The 22,931-nt window shown below is 40.6% G+C and overlaps 5 protein-coding genes and 1 long non-coding RNA gene across 9 annotated transcripts; 2 read left to right on the forward strand and 4 right to left on the reverse strand.

Moving 5' to 3' along the window:
* Positions 1-13: 13 nt before the first annotated feature.
* On the reverse strand, positions 14-2,738 carry LOC145695869 (serine hydroxymethyltransferase, cytosolic-like). 3 transcript variants are annotated; one of them, XM_081772910.1, is made up of 9 exons: positions 2,624-2,738; positions 2,083-2,152; positions 1,450-1,684; positions 1,203-1,408; positions 1,043-1,160; positions 682-1,000; positions 411-639; positions 227-351; positions 14-182 (listed from the first exon to the last, which is right to left on the reverse strand). In XM_081772910.1, exons 1-9 carry the CDS (start codon positions 2,723-2,725, stop codon positions 66-68), a joined length of 1,521 nt encoding a protein of 506 aa, XP_081629036.1. In that variant the 5' UTR covers positions 2,726-2,738; the 3' UTR covers positions 14-65. The 3 variants fall into 3 exon arrangements, with proteins under 3 accessions (XP_081629036.1, XP_081629038.1, XP_081629037.1); XM_081772912.1 differs by lacking the exon at positions 2,624-2,738 and adding an exon at positions 2,382-2,523 and having other exon boundaries at positions 15-182; positions 2,083-2,144; XM_081772911.1 differs by having other exon boundaries at positions 17-182; positions 2,083-2,144; positions 2,624-2,735.
* A 50-nt stretch (positions 2,739-2,788) lies between these two features.
* Positions 2,789-5,366, reverse strand: LOC145695876 (L-aminoadipate-semialdehyde dehydrogenase-phosphopantetheinyl transferase-like). Its single transcript, XM_081772918.1, has 3 exons — positions 4,992-5,366; positions 4,606-4,946; positions 2,789-3,054 (listed from the first exon to the last, which is right to left on the reverse strand). Exons 1-3 carry the CDS (start codon positions 5,279-5,281, stop codon positions 2,873-2,875), a joined length of 813 nt encoding a protein of 270 aa, XP_081629044.1. The 5' UTR covers positions 5,282-5,366; the 3' UTR covers positions 2,789-2,872.
* On the forward strand, positions 3,365-4,615 carry LOC145695875 (uncharacterized). Its single transcript, XM_081772917.1, has 4 exons — positions 3,365-3,790; positions 3,841-4,047; positions 4,088-4,281; positions 4,327-4,615. Exons 1-4 carry the CDS (start codon positions 3,436-3,438, stop codon positions 4,474-4,476), a joined length of 906 nt encoding a protein of 301 aa, XP_081629043.1. The 5' UTR covers positions 3,365-3,435; the 3' UTR covers positions 4,477-4,615.
* A 486-nt stretch (positions 5,367-5,852) lies between the features above and the next one.
* On the reverse strand, positions 5,853-8,895 carry LOC145695878 (magnesium-dependent phosphatase 1-like). The gene is made up of 3 exons (XM_081772921.1): positions 7,307-8,895; positions 6,687-7,264; positions 5,853-6,116 (listed from the first exon to the last, which is right to left on the reverse strand). The coding sequence occupies exons 1-2, from the start codon at positions 7,592-7,594 to the stop codon at positions 7,055-7,057; spliced, it is 498 nt and encodes a 165-aa protein (XP_081629047.1). The 5' UTR covers positions 7,595-8,895; the 3' UTR covers positions 5,853-6,116; positions 6,687-7,054.
* LOC145695868 (protein spinster homolog 3-like) lies at positions 8,306-12,513 on the forward strand. 2 transcript variants are annotated; one of them, XM_081772908.1, is made up of 8 exons: positions 8,306-8,512; positions 9,558-9,846; positions 9,898-10,204; positions 10,248-10,467; positions 10,537-10,998; positions 11,049-11,248; positions 11,634-11,743; positions 12,119-12,513. In XM_081772908.1, the coding sequence occupies exons 1-8, from the start codon at positions 8,488-8,490 to the stop codon at positions 12,174-12,176; spliced, it is 1,671 nt and encodes a 556-aa protein (XP_081629034.1). In that variant the 5' UTR covers positions 8,306-8,487; the 3' UTR covers positions 12,177-12,513. The 2 variants fall into 2 exon arrangements, with proteins under 2 accessions (XP_081629034.1, XP_081629033.1); XM_081772907.1 differs by lacking the exon at positions 8,306-8,512 and adding an exon at positions 8,675-9,235.
* A 3,988-nt stretch (positions 12,514-16,501) lies between these two features.
* On the reverse strand, positions 16,502-16,906 carry LOC145710976 (uncharacterized). Its single transcript, XR_014135107.1, has 2 exons — positions 16,683-16,906; positions 16,502-16,640 (listed from the first exon to the last, which is right to left on the reverse strand). It is a non-coding gene; the product is annotated as an uncharacterized LOC145710976 (long non-coding RNA).
* Between the last annotated feature and the right edge of the window lie 6,025 nt (positions 16,907-22,931).

A 22,931-nucleotide genomic window follows, 5' to 3' on the forward strand; every position in this document is an offset into this window, starting at 1 on the left:
TGACTTTTGTTGAATTGTATTTTTGTTAAAAGTAATGTGAGGTACAGTTAAACGAATGGCTCTGTTTATGTTTCGGCATGGCCGGGAATCGGGAAGGAAGAGGCGAAAGCGTTGACTTTGTCGCCAAGAGCCTTGACTCGCTGCTGGACTTCGGGATCGGTGTAAAGGGCGTTTTTGAATTCCTAAAGGGAGATTTTAGCATGTACTCAAGCTGGATTGACTGTACCTTGAGAGGAGCCTTTGCGCCGCCTTCGAGCTTGTCGCAAATGAATTGAGTAAGTTGAATGGATTCATGAATGTATTCGGCAACGACATCGAAGTCCTCTTCCATCAATCCTCGAGTAGTTAGCGCTAGAAAAGAGTGATGATTACTAATCATTGATTAGTGAGAAAAATAGCGAATTCTGTACCTGGAGATCCAAAACGCAACCCACTTGGTCGAAGAGCAGATTTATCACCAGGGCAAGTATTCTTGTTGCAAGCGATGTGAACTGCTTCAAGGACTTTTTCCGCTCGGTTTCCATCCAGATTTTTGTTTCGCAAATTTACAAGGATCAAGTGGATGTCCGTGCCGCCAGTGACAATTTCGTAGCCAAAGTCCTGGAGAGTCTTGGCGAGTCGTTTTGCGTTGAGAATGACCTTTTGAATTGATTAAAATCGGAAGGACAGGGATCAAAGTACCTGTTTTTGATATTCTACGAATTCCTCTCGCTGTGCTTGTCCAAGAGCAACTGCCACGCCAGCAATTGCATGATTGTGAGGTCCACCTTGAAGGCCAGGGAAGAGAGCTTCTTTGATTGGCTTTTCCAGGTTGTAGCCTTCGCCGATTCGGTAGAAAATCATTCCTGATCGGGCGCCTCGAAGGGTTTTGTGGGTGGTAGTGGTGACAATGTGGCAGTGTTCGAAGGGACCAGGAATGACGTCGGCAGCGACCAAGCCGGAAATGTGAGCCATGTCAGCGTGGAGCAGAGCGCCGCATTTATCAGCAATTGCTCGCATTCTACGGTTTTACGTTAGAATCGTTTGGTTTCAAAGCTCTTACCGTTTGTAATCCATATGTCGAGAATAGCAAGACATTCCGGCAATAATCAACTTTGGTCGGAAAAGCATGGCGTTTTCTTCCAACTTGTCGTAATCAATCAGTCCGGTTGTTTGATTAGCTATGACGAAAATTCTAGTCATGTGGTTGAAAAATCTGTTACCTTTGTATGGCATGGATTCGAAGAAAACAGAAGTGGCAGATATCTTCTTCTGAGGAGTAAAGAAACCGTGGGTGAGATGACCACCGTCGGGGAGATCGAGTCCCATGATTCGGCCACCGGGACCGACGATGCCGGTGAAAACGGCGAAGTTGGCGGGTGAGCCGGAATAGGGCTGGACGTTGACACCCCATTCATCCTTGTTCAATCTTAATATGGGCTGAAGTTTTGCTAGATAATTTCGTCAAACCTGTAAACATCAAGCGCTCTTTTCTGACAAAGCCGCTCGAGGGCATCGATATTTTCAGTTCCACCGTAGTATCGCAGTCCTGGATATCCCTCCGAGTATTTATCGTTCAAGCATGAACCCATTGCCTCCAAAACAGCCTTCGAGGCGAAATTTTCCGATGCAATGAGCTCCAGACCATGACGCTGGCGATTCTTCTCGTTTTTGATAATTTGAAAAATCTCGGGATCGTTAACCGCTGAACATTATGTAACTTCTAGTAGCAACATGCTTATTAGGTAAGTGACTCTTTTGGAAAGTCAATACCTCGTGGATTGAAAAATAGGCGTGTCAGGGGACTAGTTTGAGACGGTACTTTGTATTTTTTCGCGAGACCATGTTTGTAAACAGGTTTATTGCGTTATTTCGATAATGATACTTTCATTTGAAATGATCATAAAAAAGGGCTTAAATTTGAGGGAGACGGGAGCACACTGCTAAAACTTCAATAGTTTTACTTCTTTTTTAAAGAGTTGAGATTGATAAGACTTTATATTGGCCGAATACTATTGGGAAACTATGTAAAATCGATGTGTTATTCTTATAATTATGATATTTATTGAAGCATATTAAATATTTACACTCTGTATGACTTACCAAGTGGCTCCTGGAGCATTGCAACTGATGCTTTACCGGACATGACGGATCTTCTGGCGAGTCTAAGAAGCTTTTTTGAAATCATTTTCTCTGAAACAAATCCCCTTTTTTCGAAAATCAAATTTTCTATTTAATGAATGTTCGATCTTGGCACTAGCTATTTATACGCAAAAGTTGTCACACGTCTGGCTAGGCGACGCACAAGTTGCCAAAAAAGGATAAACCTGCGCTCATGATTGTTGTTTTCACCATAAGGGGTTTGGATTTTTACGAGAAAAAAAGGGAGGATCCTGTTTTACCTGGTTCAGGCGCAATTTCTAAAAACTCTCGAATGAGGCTATTCGGGCAGTGTGTCCGGCTCCTGGGGAGAAGGCTGTTTTTAAGAATGCACGGTTGAACTCGAAAATATTTCTTTCCTCCCTTATCTAGAATCGATTTCGCCGATTTCGCGGCTACTTTTGAAATAAGAATCGGTGAGGATCCTTATTAGGAAGGTGAAAATTAGCCCTTTGTACTGCAAAAAGTCTGCAATTTCGTTTACCTGTTGATGTCTCGCTGGATAAATCTGAAAAACAAGTCCACGAGTGGAATTATTTACTCTCGATCGACGGGCGTGCCCAGGTAAAACGTAACGAGCCAACATTTTCGTCTGATCAATTCTGAAGATTATGCGTTTTGCAGCTCACTTTATTTCGTTTTCATGATTATGATTAGTTACATAACTAGTTCGGGAAGCGTACTTATGTACAGGAATTTCATAAATGGGCATATTTACTCTTCATCGTTGAAACTAGTTGGCCCCAGTCGTAAGTGTGTCGAGAAGTTTCGTCAATGACAGGTGCGAAATGGGGCTGTAATCAGCATGAGCACGAGGGTCATCAATCTTTCGAAGACTTGTTTCAGCTAGATAGAAGCTCGTTTCGCCTACAGTAAGGCTTTCTTCAAACACCCGAGCGTTTTGTTTGACATCATCTGAAAGAGCATTTTTTATCAGTTCTCCTCCTTGCTTTCCAAAAACAACCAAAATCTAAATCATTCAAGCTAAACAAACGGAAATAAAGATTGGGGTTGGAGAAATCATTCTTGCGTATCTACTAAAAGCGGATAAAACAACTCTTTAGAAGATTCTATTTTTATTGCGATTTTTATCGCACCTGGGCTAAGTTGGTTATGTTTCTGCTTCGGCGATTTCTCCCCATAAACTCAGAATCGAACACGCCAATTTTTCATGGCGCTCGAACCAAGTGGTTTGGTATTTATACCGATCATGCCCAGCTGGACAGCATTCAGTTTTGCTCCCAAGAGAAAAAAAAAAGAATCAAAAAGAGAAGCTAAAAGCCTATTCTACCAAAAATGAAGCTCCTCAAGTTTTTCTTCGCCGGTTTGGCCGCTGGAATGAACATTGCCCAGCACTACCTCGCCGACAAATTCGCCGACGATCACAACGACAAGTTGATGATCCTCATGAATCCTGCATTCAAAGATGCCAGCTTTGATCAGTCGGAACAGATGAAGATGATGCTTCCACTGCTTTTGATGGATGCCAAGACAAACGAAAACTCAAAGCTGCTTATGATGCTCATCATGCAGGATCCCCAGTGGCTCGAGAACAACGACAACCACATGCTCTTCACTTATTTGATGAACGCTGAGGATGACACTCTTGATTTCAAGACCATGTTCCTCATGACAAATATGTTCCGCAAAGGTAATTCTAAGATAAAATAGAGATCTCTAAAAATCTTCATCTATAAAAAGATTGCAACAATATGGGCGCACAACGAATGAACAGCATGATTCCCCTTTTGCTCGGAAAGGCTGAAAATGGCAACAGTGGTAACGCTAGCGACCAGCATGATATGCAAAGCATTCTTACTATGATGATGTTTATGTCCTCTGGCGAAGCTGGTCTCGATACTTCCGCGATGCTCCCACTTCTCATGGAAGAAATGGTCTTCGAAGAAGGTAAAAAATTCAATGTAGAGCACCGAAACAACAATTTCAGGTGATTTTGATCACGACAAGAAACTGCTCTTCTGGGTTATGATGTCGATGATGTCCGGCGGCAGCCACGACCAGCAAGGATTCAACAACAACTTTAACATGATGCTCCCTCTTATCATGCGAGATTGCAACGATGCCGCCTGCGAAAAGCAAAAACTTGACATCATGACAGTAATGATTGCCATGCAATCTAATGTAAGATGAAAAAAGTACAGCAATTCTCTAACAAATATATTTTAGGCTCCCAACACCGCTTTCGGACCCGATATGATGATTCCCTTGATGCTTATGGGCAACACCGACAACAACCAGGAGCTCATGTTCTTCATGATGACCCAATTGAACAACAAGGCCTGCGATGCTCCTGTCTACTACGGAGTCCACCACTAAACTCCACACTTTCATTCGAAAAGGACCGACAAAAGTCTATCAAAAAGAAATTTTCTAGTTTGATATTTCCTGTCTTTTACTTTTTTTCACTTTCTCTCGTGCCATTTAACTTGAAAATAAAGCACCTACCTATCAAAAATATTGTAACATCCAGATGTAAATCTCCACCAAGGTCAAAGGGATGCTCAGTTTCAGTAAAAATATCAATTCTCGACGGCCTCATTGCAGATGCCCCGGCGCCAGTTGCTTTGAGAACCGATTCCTTCACCGCCCAAAATCGATAGAACTCGTTTAGTTGCGCCTCGACATTGTTTTTGGCCATGATTTGATCCCACTCGTTCGAGGTGCCCATGGATTTGTTCAGACGAAGCTTTGTGATGAATTTTTCGGGAGAGGATTTCCAGCTTATTGGCTTGTTTCGCAGAGCTATATCTATTCCATATTCGGCACCACTGTCTGTACTCGCTGTGCTATGTGGGATATGAGGAGATTTCTAGCGTTGAGTTAGATTTTACCAGACGCAAATTTGATGCTCTCCAGTAGTCGCTGCATGAGAAACGGAAATGCTCAAGCCATCAACAATTGGCTTTCCATTCTCCCCAAATCTCACATTTTCTTCAGAAGGAATCTTCCCAAGAATAACTTTCGAGGAATAATAAAGCGACAATCGACCAAGAATCCTCCTCAGCTGCGCGTTTTCTTCAGAAATCTCCAGACAATATTTCTGCTCCTGCTTTTGAAGAGAACTCAACAAAAGAGGCCGAATGCTCTTTTCCGCGAGAAGATAAAATCGTAACAAGGACATTCTGGTGATGGATGGATTTTATTGGTTTCATAAGTGATGATTTTCTGTGTGGAAATAACTTTGATTTTTTTCGTGAAGAGTTGAAATTAGAAATATTCGAGGGATGAAGATTCAGTGATGGATTGGCCATGTTGGACAGAATGGAGAGTTGCTGGCTGATTTGTGTGTGGGAGAGGCTTGAAATCGATGTTATTTTCAAAGAGACAGAACGAGGATACCTTGAAGACTCGTGCGTGGACAAATTTACCAGCTGCCGAGCATTTTATAAAGAAATTTGTGCCCGCAACGGTTTGAGTTCTGTATCCATGAATTACGAAATCTCCTTCGACGCCAGTTTTCGCCGCCAAATCTGCTTTAACTGCCTCGAGAATGGCTTTAACCTCGTCGTCGACAGGTTTTACATCTGATGGTCCGCCGCAAAGCATGATTTTCTACAAAATAGATGGTTGTTTAAAAGATTTTTTTTTTCGAAAAGGTGGCAGTAATTCTCTATTTTTGGCAGTTTTTCACGATAAAATGACGATAAAATGTGTGTTTTTGGAAAGAAGCGATGATGACATTGTGTGAACGATGGTTTGATTTTTGGTGTGTATTTTAGCAGTTTGAAGAGAGACTGACTCAGAGAGGAAACGAAAGATTTGTCTTTTTTCATTTTAACGAGTCTTAAGGAGATTTTCTATTTGAGGAGATGCTTGACGGGCGCGACGTATTTGTTGTAAAACGCAAGCTCAGCGTCGCTCATCTCGTGGGGATCTTGCTCGCTGTACTGTTTCAGTACTCCGAGGCTGATCTTGGTCAGATCATCTGTTCGTGCGAGCAGGGTGTTCATCGTTTTCTAAAAAGAGGTTGGTACCATCAGCTTGGTAGCCCAAGAAGTTGCGCAAGGTCCGGCTATAATATTGATTCCTGGAAGCCGCAAGCGGCTTTTCGAGTTTACTGTAAGAAAAAAGACGATTCTCTAGATGAAAAAGGCTTGATTTCTAAGAAATCCTTAGAACGGAACATTCTCTAGAACATCGAAGATCTCCCGCTGTTATTGATAAAGAGTCATTAGTCGCATTTGCGCGACGGTGAAAGGTCCGAAAAGCCGAAAATTTCAAGTAAGTACAAAATATGATTGACATTTCGAATGAGAATAAATTAAGGTTGGATTCAACATGCGTAAAGCTCGAAAAAGTCGAGCGAGTTGAGAAGCTAAAGTTGCAAAACGCAACGCACATCAAAGATATATTTTCTGAAAAGTCTGTTGACACAAATAAAGCTTTGAAAAAAAGCTTCAAACTATCAAGCATCAACTCCTAAAATTCTTTTGTGGAAAAATCTCGCTGTTCGAGATTTTCCTAATTTCTTGGATTTTGTTTCATATCAGCAGGGCAAAAATAAAGAAAATGGTAAACTGGCGAACCTCTTGAGCAGTTGTTGTCTTCGTCTCGGGAAAATCGTTGCTAGCCCCTTGAGAAGCTGGCAGACGTTTTTCAGATTTGGCCTTGAGTGCAGCGATTCGCACTTGAAGGTCGCGCAAGCTCTGGCCGAGGTCCATTCTTTGCAACGATTTTCGCAAGCAGGAGTAAAATTCGTCTTGATCTACAAACACCATTTTGAACTTTTTATGCTTTATCTCCGGTTATTAAACAATAAATTTTAATGAAAAAATAGAAGGGAATTAAATCTTTCTATCCGAAGCTTGGAAGAAAAGTTGATAACTAAGGAACTTACAGTAACAAACATAAAACAACAAGAATCTATTCTAGAAACGGTCAATTTGTCTTATTTCTAGGTAATAATCTTGCCCTCTTTCGAAGGAAAATTCTCCAGGGACTTGCTAAAGAGTCTCTTGTCCAATCCATCCGGACAGAAGACGCAGGTAACACCGAGTTTTTTCACGGTTTCGTGGTTGTTCATTTGGTTATCGTAGAAAATCATGTCGCTAAAGTCGATTCCGGATTTGCTTTTCAGCGCCGCGAAATGACGGTCTTTTTCTTTCTGAAAAGAAATGATTATTTATGAAGCAATTGCTGATCTTACCCTGTAAATTTCAACAAAAGAAAAGACATCTTCCAGCGCCAAATCGTCCCTGATTTTCATGTCTTTCATTTTCTTCTTTCCTCTGGCTGGAAAACCACTGGAAGATGCCACAGCTAGTTTCGCCCCTTTGAACTTTTCTCCTTTGTAAAGTTCAAGTAGAATCTCTTCAATGTCCTTCAAAAAGCCAACTGGCTTGTTCATGTAAAAGTCAAGTTCGGGGCCCCAAACGGTATCGTCCAAATCGAAAACGAACAGTTTCGGAATTCTTTGGACAGTTTTTTCTTCCATCTTTTCTTTCTCTGTTGTTGAAACGGTTTTTACGATTTTGATTTTCTTCTGGTGCCATTGAAAAAGACTTTGAATGGAGCATTTAATGGACGGTGATTAGGACCCTCTGAAAAGAAATGACAATTACTCACTAGATCAAGAATCTAAAACGGGAGAAATACGAATCGTTTAAATGTCAATTACAGTATTCAAGATTTAGATGTAGTCAAAACCGGCACTCTTTATCTACAGATGATAAGGGATATTCTTTTAGATATTGAAGAGGATGACTTTTATATAGGTAGGTAGAAGGAATTTGGAGGCATAGAATGGTGAAAATGCAGATTCAGGGCATGGCAGTTGAGGTATCACGTGTCCTATCATTCAGTACAGAAATAATATACACAGTGAGGGCATTGAGGACAAAGTAAAGCCTAATTACGTCTGAACAAGGTTCATAATCCCACCCTTTGACCCCCTAATCCCTCTGCTGACGACCACGAACCTTCTGCACCTTTCTCACCCCATGAATCAGATTACTCATGTGTTCCATCCTTTTTTAACTAGGCCACGTGTCCCCCGGGATGTATGGTCCGATTGTAGGATGACGACATGGCGTGATTGTAAGCCCTTTCTCCCAGGAGGACGAAAAAACAAAAATGATTCGATTTCTGAATCTGCGACCAATCAGGGGGCTTGGAATATGGTCCGATGTTTCTGGCTTTCGTCGATTCGACATTTTGAGTCATTCTCTTCTCATTCTCGAATTCCGAAAATCCGAAAAGGGGAAAGCAGGAATATAACGAAACGAAGGATTAAGAGATCTTATCAGTAAATCCCCTCTTATCACCTCGATCATTTCTCGTTTTTACTTGAACAGAAGAAAAAAAATAGCACCAGAAGACTGAGAAAATATGGCTCTGGGCGACATAACAAAAGGTAACTGTAAATACGACAGAAAATGGGGTAAATATTTGGAGAATCGAACCAATGGGGTGGGATTTATAAGCTTGAAAACTTCAGACAGCGTCAAAATATTGCCCCAGGGAAGAAAACAAAGGCATTTTTAGGCTTTTGAGCATTTTCTCGATAAAAAAATAGGGAAAGAGTAGAGAAATTTTGGATTTAGAGTACCTTATTTCAGTAATTTTGTATTTCCGGAACGCTAAGTCAGAAGAAACGCAACTTTTTATTAGATAAACATCTCAAATTTGTATTTTTGGCCAACTTTTTGGTAGGTCTGAGAGTTTTCCGTATATTCTGGTGAATAAATTATCGACGCGTGATTTGACATCAGTCAATTTTTGCGTTTTATAGCCAATTAACCAATTTTTTAACCTCCTGGAATTGGCTCTACGTGCTATATAATTTCTCTCTTTTTTCTTTAAAAAATTCTTTACTCAATTGAATGAGGTCATTCTGAATTTAATAATCTTGTGATTCACGCAAAGTTCCTTTGTTCGAGCAACAAATGGCCTGATTTTTAGCCTTTATTACACTCAACAAAAATACGAGGCCAGTTGTCTTTCTGACAGAGCTAGAGTTTTTACGATATTGAGGAGAGTTACGAAAGTAAAACCATCGGTCTTTTTAACAAGAAACGACAGAGGAAGAGCTCCTCTTTCTTTGAAATGGTTGCTCATGATAATGAAGGATTCAATCGTAAGTTTTAGCAAACTGTTTTTGAAGAAATTTATTAAGGAAAAATTATCAAAAAATTTATATTTTATCAACTGAAATATTTTCTTTTTATTAGGAAAAAAGTTTGACGCTGAAAACATATTTTCAAAAAATAGAGATTTGAATCTTAGTCTGTCAGATTTCCATAGATAAAAACCAAAGGGCAAATAAGTTGGAGTTTGAAACCACAAGTTTGAAGCTCAAGCTTTACCGCCACTTTTTTTGCCGGTAGGAAAAGCGCTGAGATCATTGAATTCTTGACAGCTTCGCTTTAGGCAACAGGTTTTTAAAAGTTTCTTTCTAGCGCCTGATCGAACAGAATACACGCCCGTCGCAACGCAAAACACTGCATCAGAAGACTCCATCAACGGAAATGGATTTGGCGAGAGTGATGTCGCCCTCATTTCGCGCCAGAAGAAGCCCCCACAGTTCTCCAATCTGCAGAAGTATGGCACGCTTTTGGTACTCTTCGCGATCAACATGCTCAACTACATGGACAGATTTACAATCGTGGGCGTTCTTGCCGCCGTAAAAAGCGAATTCCAGATTGACAATAAGCGCGCCGGTCTCTTGCAGACGGCTTTTATGATCAGGTGAGGAAATCACACTCGCTTTCTTTTTCGCTTCTTGAGCAAAAATTCTAGTTACATGTGTCTCTCCCCTGTGGTAGGCTACCTGGGGGATCGATACAACCGAAAAGTCATCATCATTTTGGGAACTCTCTTCTGGGTTTTTGCCGTTTTCTTTTCATCCTTCATCAATGGCCCTGAAAACTTCTGGTGGTTCGTCATCACCCGATGTCTCGTCGGCATTGGCGAGGCGAGTTACAGTTGCATTGCGCCAACTATCATTACAGACATGTTCGAGCCAGAGCGAAGAAATAATGCAGTTTCTTTCTTTGTCATCGCCATTCCTGTTGGATCTGGCGTTGGTTTTATTACTGGTAGTCAGGTGAAAACGATCCATGCTTTCTTCGTTTAAATAATCATTATAGATGGTGAATCTAGCCAAGAAAATGGGCTGGGGAGGATGGGAATGGTCTCTCCGAGCGACTCCTCCTCTTGGCCTTCTTTGCGTTCTTCTTCTTTGGATCATCATGCCACGAACAGTTCCCCGAGGAAGCTCAGATGGCGTCATGAACGAGAAAGATACTGGTTACGCTGAAGATCTCAAATACTTGCTTCGCAACCGATCCTGGTGCCGCATTACTGCTGGTAAGAGCAACTAAGTTTACTTTCTATCAGTGCATTTTTTCACAACCGTTTCTCATTGCCTTTCTTCAGGTTTTATCGGCGTTAGTTTCTCCATCGGTGCACTCTCATACTGGTTCCCACAGTTTATCGCCTCTGCATACGTCCTTCGAGGAGAAATCAAGCCCTGCGTCACCTCTGATTGCGAATACTCCGATATCATGTTCAAATTCGGCCTCATCACCACCATTTCCGGACTTGGAGGCGTCGCCATCGGCTTGTTTTCCTCTAACAAGTTAAAATCGAATCCTGATCGACCAAAGACGGGAGATGCGGAGATCTGCGGAATGGGACAATTCGTTCTTGGGTTCTTTACATTCATCGCCCTCTTCAGCTGCTTGAAAAGCGCGAATTTGACCTGGTTCTGTGGTTTTACCGCGCTCATCGGAGGATGCGTCAATTGGGCGCTCATGGTGAACATGACGATGGAAACTTGCGTGCCCAAACGAAGAGCCACAGCTAACGCGGTTCAGATGTTCCTTGGACATGCCCTAGGTGAGACTCTTTTCTCGCTCGTTCGATTTTTAACTTGTTTATTCCTGTAGGCGACGCTATTTCCCCAGCTTTAATCGGCATCATGGCAGATGGCATGACCGAAGCCCGCGGCTTTTCCGCCGATACTGAACCATTCCTCCTTGGCTACCACGCTCTTCAGTACAGTATGCTCATGTGCCCGCTTATGTCACTCTTTGGCGGAGCCATGTTCCTCTGGACTGGTCTTTCCATGGTCGAAGATCGAGAGAACGTAAGTTTTTTTTCCTAACATTTATTGATCAAATTTTGCTTTATAAACTACTCTTTCAGGCGTTATTAATTGCAAAAGGTGATGAAAATATCATGCTTCAACAACGTAAATGCACAGATGTGCATGTTTTTACGTTTAGTATGTGTACTGTCGGAATGTTTCATTGCCGGAGAATAATCAAAAACTAATTCTAACTTAGAGAATCTCTAACTTGCAAGAAAATTAAACAATAACTTTTGGATATCTTTTGACTACTCGTATTGGCTTCTATATTTTTTCGTCCGTATAGTATTCGTAACTGTATATTATGTGATTGTTACAGCATGAAATCTTAATGTAGAAAAAACGGTTCGTTTTCTACTTCAAGTAACATTTTCTTGTTCAGGTGGAGAGGTACATCCGAGCGGGCGGGGACGAGAGTGCCCTGATCAGCGGGGGCTCGAGCCGAACATCGTCCAGCAACGACAGTCATAACAGTTCTTCATTCCGTCGAAGGTGAAGTCCTCTTCATCGGTGATCAACTCCCGAGATTTCTCCTTATTCGATAAATCTCGCTTTTGTTCAAGCAGCCACTTTTTCACTTTACCCAAATAGCCCAAAATCCTGTTTGCGTTTTTGATAGATTCATGTATTCTTATGTACCAATGAGCTTAAAACATTTTATTTATTATTAAAAGAAACTAGTTCTACCGTTTCCACATCAATATCACGTCATGACTTCATTTAATCTAAATAACTTCAATCAAGAGCATAGATCACACGCCCACTGTTTATTTTCAATTTTAGTTAATATTTTGGGATGCTAACTATTTAGTTTATTTTATTATTTTATTTGTTGAATACTTACTTGCTGTAATCGTGACGATTCAGGTTGCGATTTTCGCGAAGGCTCTGGGGCGCCATCATCCGCCGGGTTTTCAGAGTTTGATTTGCCCGGGCTGGGTTGTTACTCACCTGTCACCTTCTGTCACCTTAATTTCAGTCACTTCACTGCCTTTATCTCTTTACAGTCACACATGCATTTCTTTATTACACGCCTGTAACTATCAACTTTCAATGCGCCGGCGTCATTCAATACTCGGCCCAAAAAACTAGCTTCTGATGCTTTATTTCAACAAGCAGCAACTATTCAAAACGCCTGTTTTTATACACTACCTTAGTACGCTGTTTCTCTTGGATAGATAAATATCAACTTGTGTTTCACTATTCTAGCTTGCTTATTATTACTGTTAAAGATAAACAAATAAAGCGTTGACGAAAGACTACCCTGTGATTCGGAGTTTCAATGTCAATGAGATGATTTTTATTCTGGTAAATTAGGGTCGGCCAAAAAATTTTTTTGATCTCCAATTCTTTTGAAACCAGTTTCAGTGGATTCGCGGTGGTCAAAAACCTTTATAAACCAAAAATTGTTGAGATCCGATGTTCAGGTCTCATTCAAGGGCATTTTTTCCAAAAATTGGGACTTGAATTTGACATACTTGCTTAAAAAAATTAAATTCACTATATATTCAAGGCAAATGATATATTTGGTGGGAGAATATGATAGAGAAGGGTTCAAATTATACAGGTAATTAACAGAAAAGAGATTGAGTACTCATATACCATTTTTATGGAAGGGTGTTTTGTGCCAATTACCCTTATATATGGTTAACTCAGGTATTCATTCATCCATAAATCAATAAAAAAAGATGTTTCAATCCCAAATTTTTGCTCATAAGTTAGATTAAACACTAAAGAATAACTTTGCTCTTTCCGAATGCTTATATGAGTTGGGGAATTTTTTTTAATAATTTTTAAATAAAACTACTGGATATTTACGAGAACTTAAAAATGAAGAAAAAAGTCTTATAAGAGGACAAAAAAGGCTCAAATTCTTATCTATATGTTTGAACGATGATAAGAAATTATTAACTGAGTATTGTGTGGATATTATGAGTGATATTCATGAGAGTCTATTATCAGAGGATCTGTTGGTCTCTATCTGTATCATTAAGAGGTCTTGAATGACCTTCAGCACTATGAATGTAGTTTCTAGTCGTTCAAATTACACAAAATGTCTTTTTGAATTATGCTAACATCATCAGAAGTCCTGCTACTGATACCTATGATCTGTAAGGTAATGTCTGTATTAGAAACGCTTAGTCAATGACTCCGAAAATTGCATACATTCATTAACAGGGCGAAAGATGCCAAAAATGTCTTTTTGGATAATCGTCAAAGTATCAGAAGTCCTCTAACTGATGCCTATCATCTGTAAGTCAGTGTCTGTATTAGATAGGCTCAGTCAATGACTTCCGAAATTGCATACAGTCATAAACAGGGCTAAAGATGCCCAAAATGTCTTTTTGCATAATCCTCAAAGTATCAGATGTCCTCTAACTGATACCTATCATCTGTTAGTCAGTGTCTGTATAAGAAAGGCTTAGTCAATGACTTCCGAAATTGCATACAGTCATAAACAGGGCTAAAGATGCCCAAAATGTCTTTTTGCATAATCCTCAAAGTATCAGATGTCCTCAAACTGATACTTATCATCTGTAAGTCAGTGTCTGTAATAGAGAGGCTTAGTCAATGACTCCGAAAATTGCATTCAGTGATAAACAGGGCTTAAGATGCCCAAAATGTCTATTTGAATAATCCTCAAAGTATCAGAAGTCTTTCAACTGATACCTATTGTCTGTAAGTCAGTGTTTGTATTAGAAAGGCTTAGTCAATGACTTCTGAAATTGCATACAGTCATTAACAAAGTTCAAGATGCACAAAATGTCTTTTTGGAAAATTCTCAAAGTATTAAGAGTCCTCTAATGTTTCTCACTGGGGCACGCCAATAAAACCGAAGATCGCCAATTTTCACTCATTTGCTCATGCTGACTCATTTTCACTCAGTTCTATTTAAATGACTGTTGCGTTTTCCTAACTGTCTTAAAATTTTTTAATATTGTGAAAATGAAATGTCAAGCTAACGCCCAGTTACCATAGAACGTAGGCTTACTTTAAACGCATGATAGTTTAGCTAAGAATGGTTTGATATGTTTTCTGAAATTTTATTGCTGTAATAGGATTTGTCACGTATTTCTCAAAATAAAATCTCAAAGAATTTCGCTTATGGGGTTTTATGAAAATCATTGATAAAGTGGTAACAGCCAGTAATCCGAAGTTATTAGCGCGCTTTGCGGAAATCGTTTGCAAACAAGCCAAAACAATGTCTCAAAAGCGCAAACACCCGTTGTGGAACAGATCCTAACGCCCATAGTACGGAGGCTCACTTACGGAGGCCAGCACCCTTTCTTGGATTCAATTAGGTACGGGGCCAAGCCGACTCGTAGGAAAGGCCAGCCTTATCTCTTGAATTCGGTTAAGTAAGGCGCAAAAACGACCCGAAAGGGAGGCCAGCCCCGACTCTTGAATTCAGTCGGGTAAGGGGCGTAGCCGACCCGAAGGATAAGAAAGCCCCGTCTCTTACATTCAGTCAGGTAAGGGGCGACGCCGACCCGAAGGCAAAGCTTGCCCCGTCTCACAATTCAGTCAGGTAAGGGACCAAGCCGACCCGTACCTAACTGTATCCAACAGACGAGGCTTGGCTCCCCTTCGGCTTGGCTTGGCCCCTTACCTGACTAAATTTAGGAGAGGAGGCTTGCCTCTCGTCCGGGTCGGCTTGGCTCCTTACCAACCTGAATCCAAGAAACGGGGCTGGCCTCCCCCTCCGGGCTGGCTTGGCCCCTTAACTAACTGAATCCAGGAAACGGGGCTGGCCTCCCCTCCGGGTCGGCTTGGCCCCTTACCTAACTGAATCCAAGAAACGGGGCTTGCCTCCCCTTCGGGTCGGCTTGGCTCCTTACCTCCCTGAATCCAAGAAACGGGGCCAGCCTCCTCTCCGGGTCGGCTTCGCCCCTTACCTACCTGAATCCAAGAAACGGGGCTGGCCTCTCCTCCGGGTCGGCTTGGCCCCTTACCTGACTGAATTAAGGAGACGGGGCTTGCCTCCCCTCCGGGTCGGCTTGGCCCCTTACCTAACTGAATCCAAGAAACGGGGCTGGCCTCCCCTCCGGGTCGGCTTGGCCCCTTACCTAACTGAATCCAAGAAACGAGGCTGGCCTCACCTTCGGGTCGGCTTGGCTCCTTACCTCCCTGAATCCAAGAAACGGGGCCGGCCTCCTCTCCGGGTTGGCTTGGCCCCTTACCTAACTGAATCAAAGGAACGGGGCTGGCCTCTCCTTCGGGTCGGCTTGGCCCCTTACCTACCTGAATCCAAGAAACGGGGCTGGCCTCCCCTCCGGGTCGGCTTGGCCCCTTACCTGACTGAATTAAGGAGACGGGGCTTGCCTCCCCTCCGGGTCGGCTTGGCCCCTTACCTAACTGAATCCAAGAAACGGGGCTTGGCCCCTTACCTAACTGAATCCAAGAAACGGGGCTGGCCTCCCCTTCGGGTCGGCTTGGCTCCTTACCTACCTGAATCCAAGAAACGGTACTGGCCTCTCCTTCGGGTCGGCTTGGCCCCTTACCTGACTGAATTAAGGAGACGGGGCTGGCCTCCCTTTCGGGTCGGCTTGGCCCCTTACCTGACTGAATTAAGGAGACGGGGCTTACCTTCCCTTTTGGTCGGCTTTGTTCCGTATCTGACTTAATTCAAGAGACGAGGCTCGCCTCCCCGTCGGGTCGTTTTCGCGCCTTACTTTACTGAATTCAAGAGAGGGGGCCGATGTCCGCTTCGAGTTGGTCTTTCACCCGGGTTCCCTCGGAAGGTTTACGGCAGATAGTGAACGAAAGTGGCTTAATGTGGCAGTTTTCGGCCAAGCAAGGCTATTTATATATTTTTTTGAATATTGGTCTTCAACCAGTTGGTCTTCTAGTAAGGGGGTCCTCCGAGAGGTCCTCCGGCAGAAAGTGACCGAAATTGGTCGAATGTGGCCATCCAAAGCTTTTTAATTTTTTTTCTATTATTGGTCCTCCAGCAGTTTGTCTTCCAGTAAGGGGTCCTCCGGAAGGTCCTCCGGCAATAAGTGGCCAAACTTGACCGAAGTCGGCAACCACTTGCCAATCAAGGCTTGATATTTGGCGTAGCCAAAAATTTGATATTTAGAAACGTCCAAGATTCACGTTTTAAGTGACGAAAATCGCGATTTTCAAAAAATTCTAAAAAAATTTCCCCAACTCGCACAGACAAATGGTTAGTACCATTCGAATCGTCTCGTTCTCCTCTTTCTAACAAGGTATAATTCGTAATTGAAACACGAGATCGATTTTTTTTTGGCCGACCCTATGGTAAATGAATGAAGAAAAGTTTTCAAGGGCAAAATTTTAAGCCTTTGCTGTCTTCGGATTTTCAGCATCGAGCTTCTTGAAATGTTCCGTCGAGACTCCGTTGATTCTCCGAGAGCTGTTCGCGATTCTAAAGACGATGTTTCTGATAATTTTTTTTGTACGATTTTACCTATTTGCATGCTCTTCCACTTCCTGGTCGTCGGTTTTCCTGGTGATTTCCAGCGCGAACCTCGAAATGTGTCTTATCATTTTCCACATGGTCTTTACGTCTCCTTCAAGCTCTGCGAGATTTTCATTCACTCCCTTGAGCTCTTCCGTAATGCTTGGAATTTCTTCGTTGCAACTCGCGATGGTCATTTTTCCCAAACTTTTCTAAAAGCGTCAAATTTTAATGAAATCAAAGAAAAGTGAAAACAATCTCTTGAACAGGAATCTTTTATGAACTAAGAATTTTCCAATGACTTAGTTGCAAAAAGAATATCTAGAAGATAAGTCACAAAGTCTGAGCGACAAACGCGCTGAAATCAAGGAAGAGTTTTTTTTGAAAATCATTGATTTTCACTGATTAGTAATGTCTTGAAAGCAGTTTGAACGCATTAAACTAAAGTACTCATTCTTGCTTACATTTTTTTCGTGTGTGCACTTCCATCAAATAAATCTAGTTGAACACGCTCGTCCGTGATTATTCCAGTTCCCTGAGCTGCGCCATGTTTTCTAAAAATCCGGTATATTTGTCGTTCTTTCCTGTTCTCGATTGAACTAAGGAAAAACCAAGAATTAACAACTACTATATTTATGTGATTGATGCAAAGCTGCATTATTATTTTATTACCCAGTTCGAAAAAAAGAATGAAATCATTCGAACTTACTGTTTTTAAACACAATACAGACAAAGAAAAATAGAAAATCAAATCAAATTATAGTAGTTATTTTTCTTGACAATAGATTGATGGAGCGAAAAGATATTTAGATATTTTGGGAAGTTAGGTTTTCTCAAGAAAAGCGCCGACCCTTGGATTGTCGTGTAACTAAACATGGATTCACATTTTTTTCTAGCGAAGAAGAACAGAAAGTTCAGCTTTGCAGTTTAGTCACAAACATTAAAAAACCGCTATCTTTGAATTAATTAGCCTTATTCAGAGCTACAAAGAACTTTAGTAAAATTTCTTTAGTGAGCTCCTTTCAAAGCGGAACTAGGTTAATCATTCGCCTGTGCAGCTCATCGAGTGTTTTTTCGCCACTCCCCGACTCGAACAGCAAAGTACCTTCATCCTCTCGTTATAGCTATCGAGAGTAGTTGGCCCTTGAATAAAGTTTGTGGAAGTTTGATAAAAAAGGAACGCAGTGTTCATCTTATTTGTATACTAGGCTGATAGACGAAAGTGTAAAAGTTCAGATAAGTTGGTTTCTTTAGAATTGGGATATTTATCTCATTACTGTTCTAAAAAAGATCCTAATTGATGGATGAAAGAATTCCTCCTGGGGAGGGAAATCGAGAGTTGTGACATCAAATCGTTTGAATTAATAATTCATTAGCTGTTTCTCCAATAGATTAGAGACTGGGGCGGGTCGGAAGTTTGTGGTGCGCCGCCGACTATTGACTAATGCTATCTGAGATGGGCCTTGAAATTACGCCAGAGCGGGGCGGAAACCGCGTTACGCACGCCGTGGTTCATTATCTCGCCCCAAAATGGTCGTTCAAGGCACGTTCGACATCATTGATGCTCATTTAGAAGATTTTGCAGCTAACGGTGGATGAACAGTATTTTTTCAAATTTCGCTAGGGGATCTAAATCAGTAGATCAGTCACGATTTTGAACGAAAAAAAGCTACCCAGCACACGTTTCTTGTGGCCAAAAATTTTTTGAAAAAGTAATGACGGTTTGAGACTTGGAAAAGAAAAGCCGGATCAGGTTGGGTATCAGGGAAAAATTGAACCGGTTCAATTCACGAGGGCCCGTACGGTTCCGGATCACCACGGAGAACTTCGGAAGTCAAAACGAATATTCTCTTTTTCTAAAGAAAGCGCTGCGGAAGCAATTCCTTGTTTATCATTATATTTCTGTTATTCCCAAAGCTTTTCGATGCCTTTTTCTCGGCCCTTGTTGGATCTGTTTCTAGCTGACGGGAAATTTCAAATTTGCAATGCAGAGTATCTGAATATAATCCGCTTCGGAATTCGTCCAACGTGGAATCCAGAATTCAATCGAATACATTTTAATTTAGATGATCATTTTTGGCATTTTTCCCACGTAGTCGAAAATTTTAACTCAGAAGGCAGAGATCTTGAGATATTTTAGAGTCGTTTGGAATCTGAAATTTAGGTGGGCAACTTTGTTATAAATGCTGAAATGAGGAAAACAGACGGAGTAAAAAACGGTCTGCAAGGAAAGTTGGCTGCGTGCCTGAGTATTACAGTAGCTCTGTTTGCTTTTGAAGTAGGTTCTTCTGGGAAGCAGTTGTTTGTCTTTGCGTTTAGTGTTTTTACTGGCGCGGCTGGGTGCATCCACTCGCGGAATCGATCGTCCGCCCTTCAACTTCAGATTTTTTGACAGATGCAACTGTTGCACAGTTCAAGTACTAAACAATATTGGGAAGCAGCCAAGAAATCCTCGTACTGGGTGATGAATCATCACTGATGATAAAGAAAATAAATACGGAAAACTGTAGTTGGAGAAAATCAATGAAATTAGCTTTGCGACGTTGTTTTGTTTTGTTTCGAGTTCCCGATTAATTGATGCTTTACGAAACGGGTTAACGAAATAATTGTTTGAAGAACTATTATTTTTGATGAAAAAATTTTTAGATGATGTAAAACCGCCGCCCTTCCGCCTCCTTGCTTTTTAGGGTTAATTAAATTTCCGTGTATTTTCACCACTCTATTTGGTTTGATCATTATTCCGCTGGATTGTGACTTCCGCCTGCAGCTCCATTCGGTTAGGAGCATAAATTTGGCCCATTTCCGGCGAAGTTGGTAATCTTTTGTGTAAATCGGCAACTCAAAGCAAACTCAACCGGGCCAAGCGAGGACCTTGTAAGCCGCTCTGTTCACCAGATTTAAAATTGGTCCTTCTGCAGAGTCTGTTAAATAGAATTTTGTTTAGATCAAATAATTATACACAAAAAAGAAAAATTAACGACGAAAAGTAACTGGCTAAATTTGGCTCTCCATTCAATCACAAACACAGTGTTTGAAACACTAACAAGGGAGTGGTATCTACAAGTTATACCGTACAAATAATGAGTATAATCATTCGTCGTATAAACCAATTTATGATTCAGTAGACTTTTGGTATTATTATTGAAAAAATAATTTGGAAGGGACTCTATCAAAAGAGACCCCTCTTTGATGAAAACGATAAGTACGGTTGGATAATATTGAAAAACGTAGCTGCAATGCGTTATCAATATGATTAAGCCTGAGGGATCATTAATATTTCATACTGTTGTAAGGCTCTTGATCGGTTTTTGATATCTGCACGCGATCAAAAAGTATCGAGTACGATGGGCTAAGACAGAAATCCTTTCTATCGCTCAATTTTCAATATTAAAGAGGCGCTTCAAAGACTTACGTTAATATCGCACATTTATCGAGCAGATAGTCTTAAATGTGTCTCGCTTCGTTAAGGAACTATCGGATGTTTCGTTTAAAACTCGACTCTCTGGTCCATATCTAAGAGAGTATCGAACAATTCGAACTATAACTATACAAATATCTCACCATAGCTGATTACTATATTATAACTATTAGGGAAGGGTTAGGGTTAGAGTTTGGGTAAGATATGGATGTGTTAGGGTTAGGGTTAGAATAGGGGGTTAGGGTTTAATAATGACATTTGGTTTTTATTATTCCTAAGAACTTTGATTCAGATAATAATATGTTGCTCTGATTCGTTCCTTGTAAAGTTTGTTTGGGCCTAGCTGGACGGACCCTTTCCTTTTTAGATTGAAATGCCTCCGTCTGGAATGGTTAATTCCAGCGGATTATCCATCTCCTTGAGGATCACTGGCGTTATCAAATTTGGACAAAATGGAGTAAAGTTTGAAGGGGATAAGATTTGAAACAACAAAAATTAGCTTTGCGCTCAAACAAAATCCCCTTCGCGCATTTTTTACCAATATTTGGCCACTCGCACTTTCCGTGCAGTAAATTAAACGCTCAAAAGCTTTGTCGTCTGGGCACACAACATTACTCTAAATGAAGACGGACACGGGAAATTTATGGGGCTTGCTTTTGTTTTTCTCAGAAAAACATTAATTCCAACAATTAAAAATTGTTTCTCTTTTGATTATAATACCCTCTTTTTTGAACTAATTTTAAGAGTTTACATGACTAAAGAAAAACAGCCCACAGCACTTAAAATCCAATACTCATAGTCTTAAGACTAGAATACTCATAATTTTGACAGTTAAATATACCACCTGGAAACACAATAATCCTTGGCTTTATTTTGAGTGACATTTTGGAATTTTGAAGGTTCCCAACCTTGTTGATTATTCATTCCTCCTAACACAAAAAAAACTATTGAAGTTCATTTTAAATGTTGAGTTCTGTTTTTCATTTCTCAGAATTGTGCAAGCTGCATATTTTGACACAATTATATATATATTGGTATAAACCAGGAGGTGAAAAAAGGTTGTTTTCAGATTAAGAAGAATCGAATTAGACTGCCAAATTGCTTGGGTTGCAACGAGTTGAGTATTTGGAATAGTTTGTCGTTTTGGTGGAAACATTGGCGGGCACCTACAGCCGGAATGCCACAATAAAGAAACTCTTTTTCTTGTTCAACAGATTTTCCCTGCGAAAATTGGTTCAATGCTGCAGTATAAATTTTTTCGGTCGAAATCTGTCTTGGGATAAAATCAGAAATCAAGTTACCGAGGCTTCAAATTATTAACCAGTTTGAACTCTAATAAAGGCAGCATATTGTAAATTCTAAATTTAGCGGGCGTAATGTCCGTGCCAAATGTGCGTCCCCTCTGTCATTATGGTAACTGTAGCTTTAATTATGCAGAGTCCATAGTCGATAATATAAAAATTAACACGGATTGTCTAAGGGCACTTCTGAATCTGTCAATCTCGGTAATTATCAATCAGAATCGTTAATACAGTATTTATAGTACAACATTCTGGAGACCGAAATAATTACGCATATGGACATTTCTTTCATATTCAAAAATCTACCAGCTCGTTTTTTTTCGTTTCGTGTCTGAATAAATAATAAACCTTAACACCCCCAGAAATGAATGGACTGAATAATTGCTCGTTTTTTTATTAAAATAAAAAACTGGGTGATGCACTTTTTAGCTGATGAATATTTTATTCGAAAAGGACCATCCTTGACGAAGACTGTCTATTTTTGCTGAAGCGATTAAATTTTGTAAAAATTAAACAATCGTATATTCTCTTTGGACGCAACAACTCTACAAGTCTATTAAATAATATTAAGTCTGTTTGATTAAAATCTCCTTACGACCATAATGAGATAAATGATCGTTTGAAATTATCGAGCTAACATCAACACGTACCAAACATATGTACTGTACCATGTATGCGCACTCGAGTCTTCCCGCTGGGTTGTTGATCTCCTTAATCAATTCTCTCCAAGTTCACCGCCATATGCAAGTGCATACGAATTAGTACTCGTTCAAATTTCTTGGCGCCTCGCCAAAATCGAACAGGTTGTGAAGCAGGCGTTTTGTGCAGTTACTGTTGGACAACTTGTAGTTACAGTTGCATGCTGGAGTGGGATCAGACGAAATCGATTCTGGCCGTTGAATTTTTTCTCAAGGCATCGAATATAATTATGTCTGTGTTCAAATCACGGTGTAGAAAGAAAACAGTTGCTTCTGGAATAAATTATTCCGAATAATTTTATTTTTACCCAAAACTTAGAAATTGTCTTAATCATATTTTGAGAGCAGGATTCCAGCGAAAACATGAGAGTTCCAAATAACACTCTTCAAGTGCTGTTTTCCTTCCCTGTTTTTCAGTCATTTCGAAGCCAGAAGGAGCAGATCTCGGAATTACTAAGGTTCACCATTGTAAGCGGCAGTTCTGTCGGATTGCTGCACCTTTAGAGCGGCTTAGCCCTTATGCGCCCTACAATTTAATGTTTTAGATTATAAGCGCTTAGATTTAAAAAATATAAAGCTTTGTCTATAGAAAAGGAATAGATTCTGGGCCAATCTGTTGAGTGTTTAATCTTTTTAAACAATATTTACTTATAAAAACTTGTAACAGCCAAATTTACTATTGATAAAAAATAATTTTCATCTAAAGAAAAAAAATTTTAAGAAGCAAAGTCTGCTTGCCATTTGACTAATTTGTAAGAAGGAAGCTCAAATTATTGCTAAACAGTTGTCGAAATGAATTCGATTAGTATTCGCCAAGCGAATACAATATCATCACTATTAT

Source organism: Oikopleura dioica, chromosome 1 (assembly GCF_907165135.1).
Source record: "Oikopleura dioica chromosome 1, OKI2018_I68_1.0, whole genome shotgun sequence".
Lineage (NCBI taxonomy): Eukaryota > Metazoa > Chordata > Appendicularia > Copelata > Oikopleuridae > Oikopleura > Oikopleura dioica.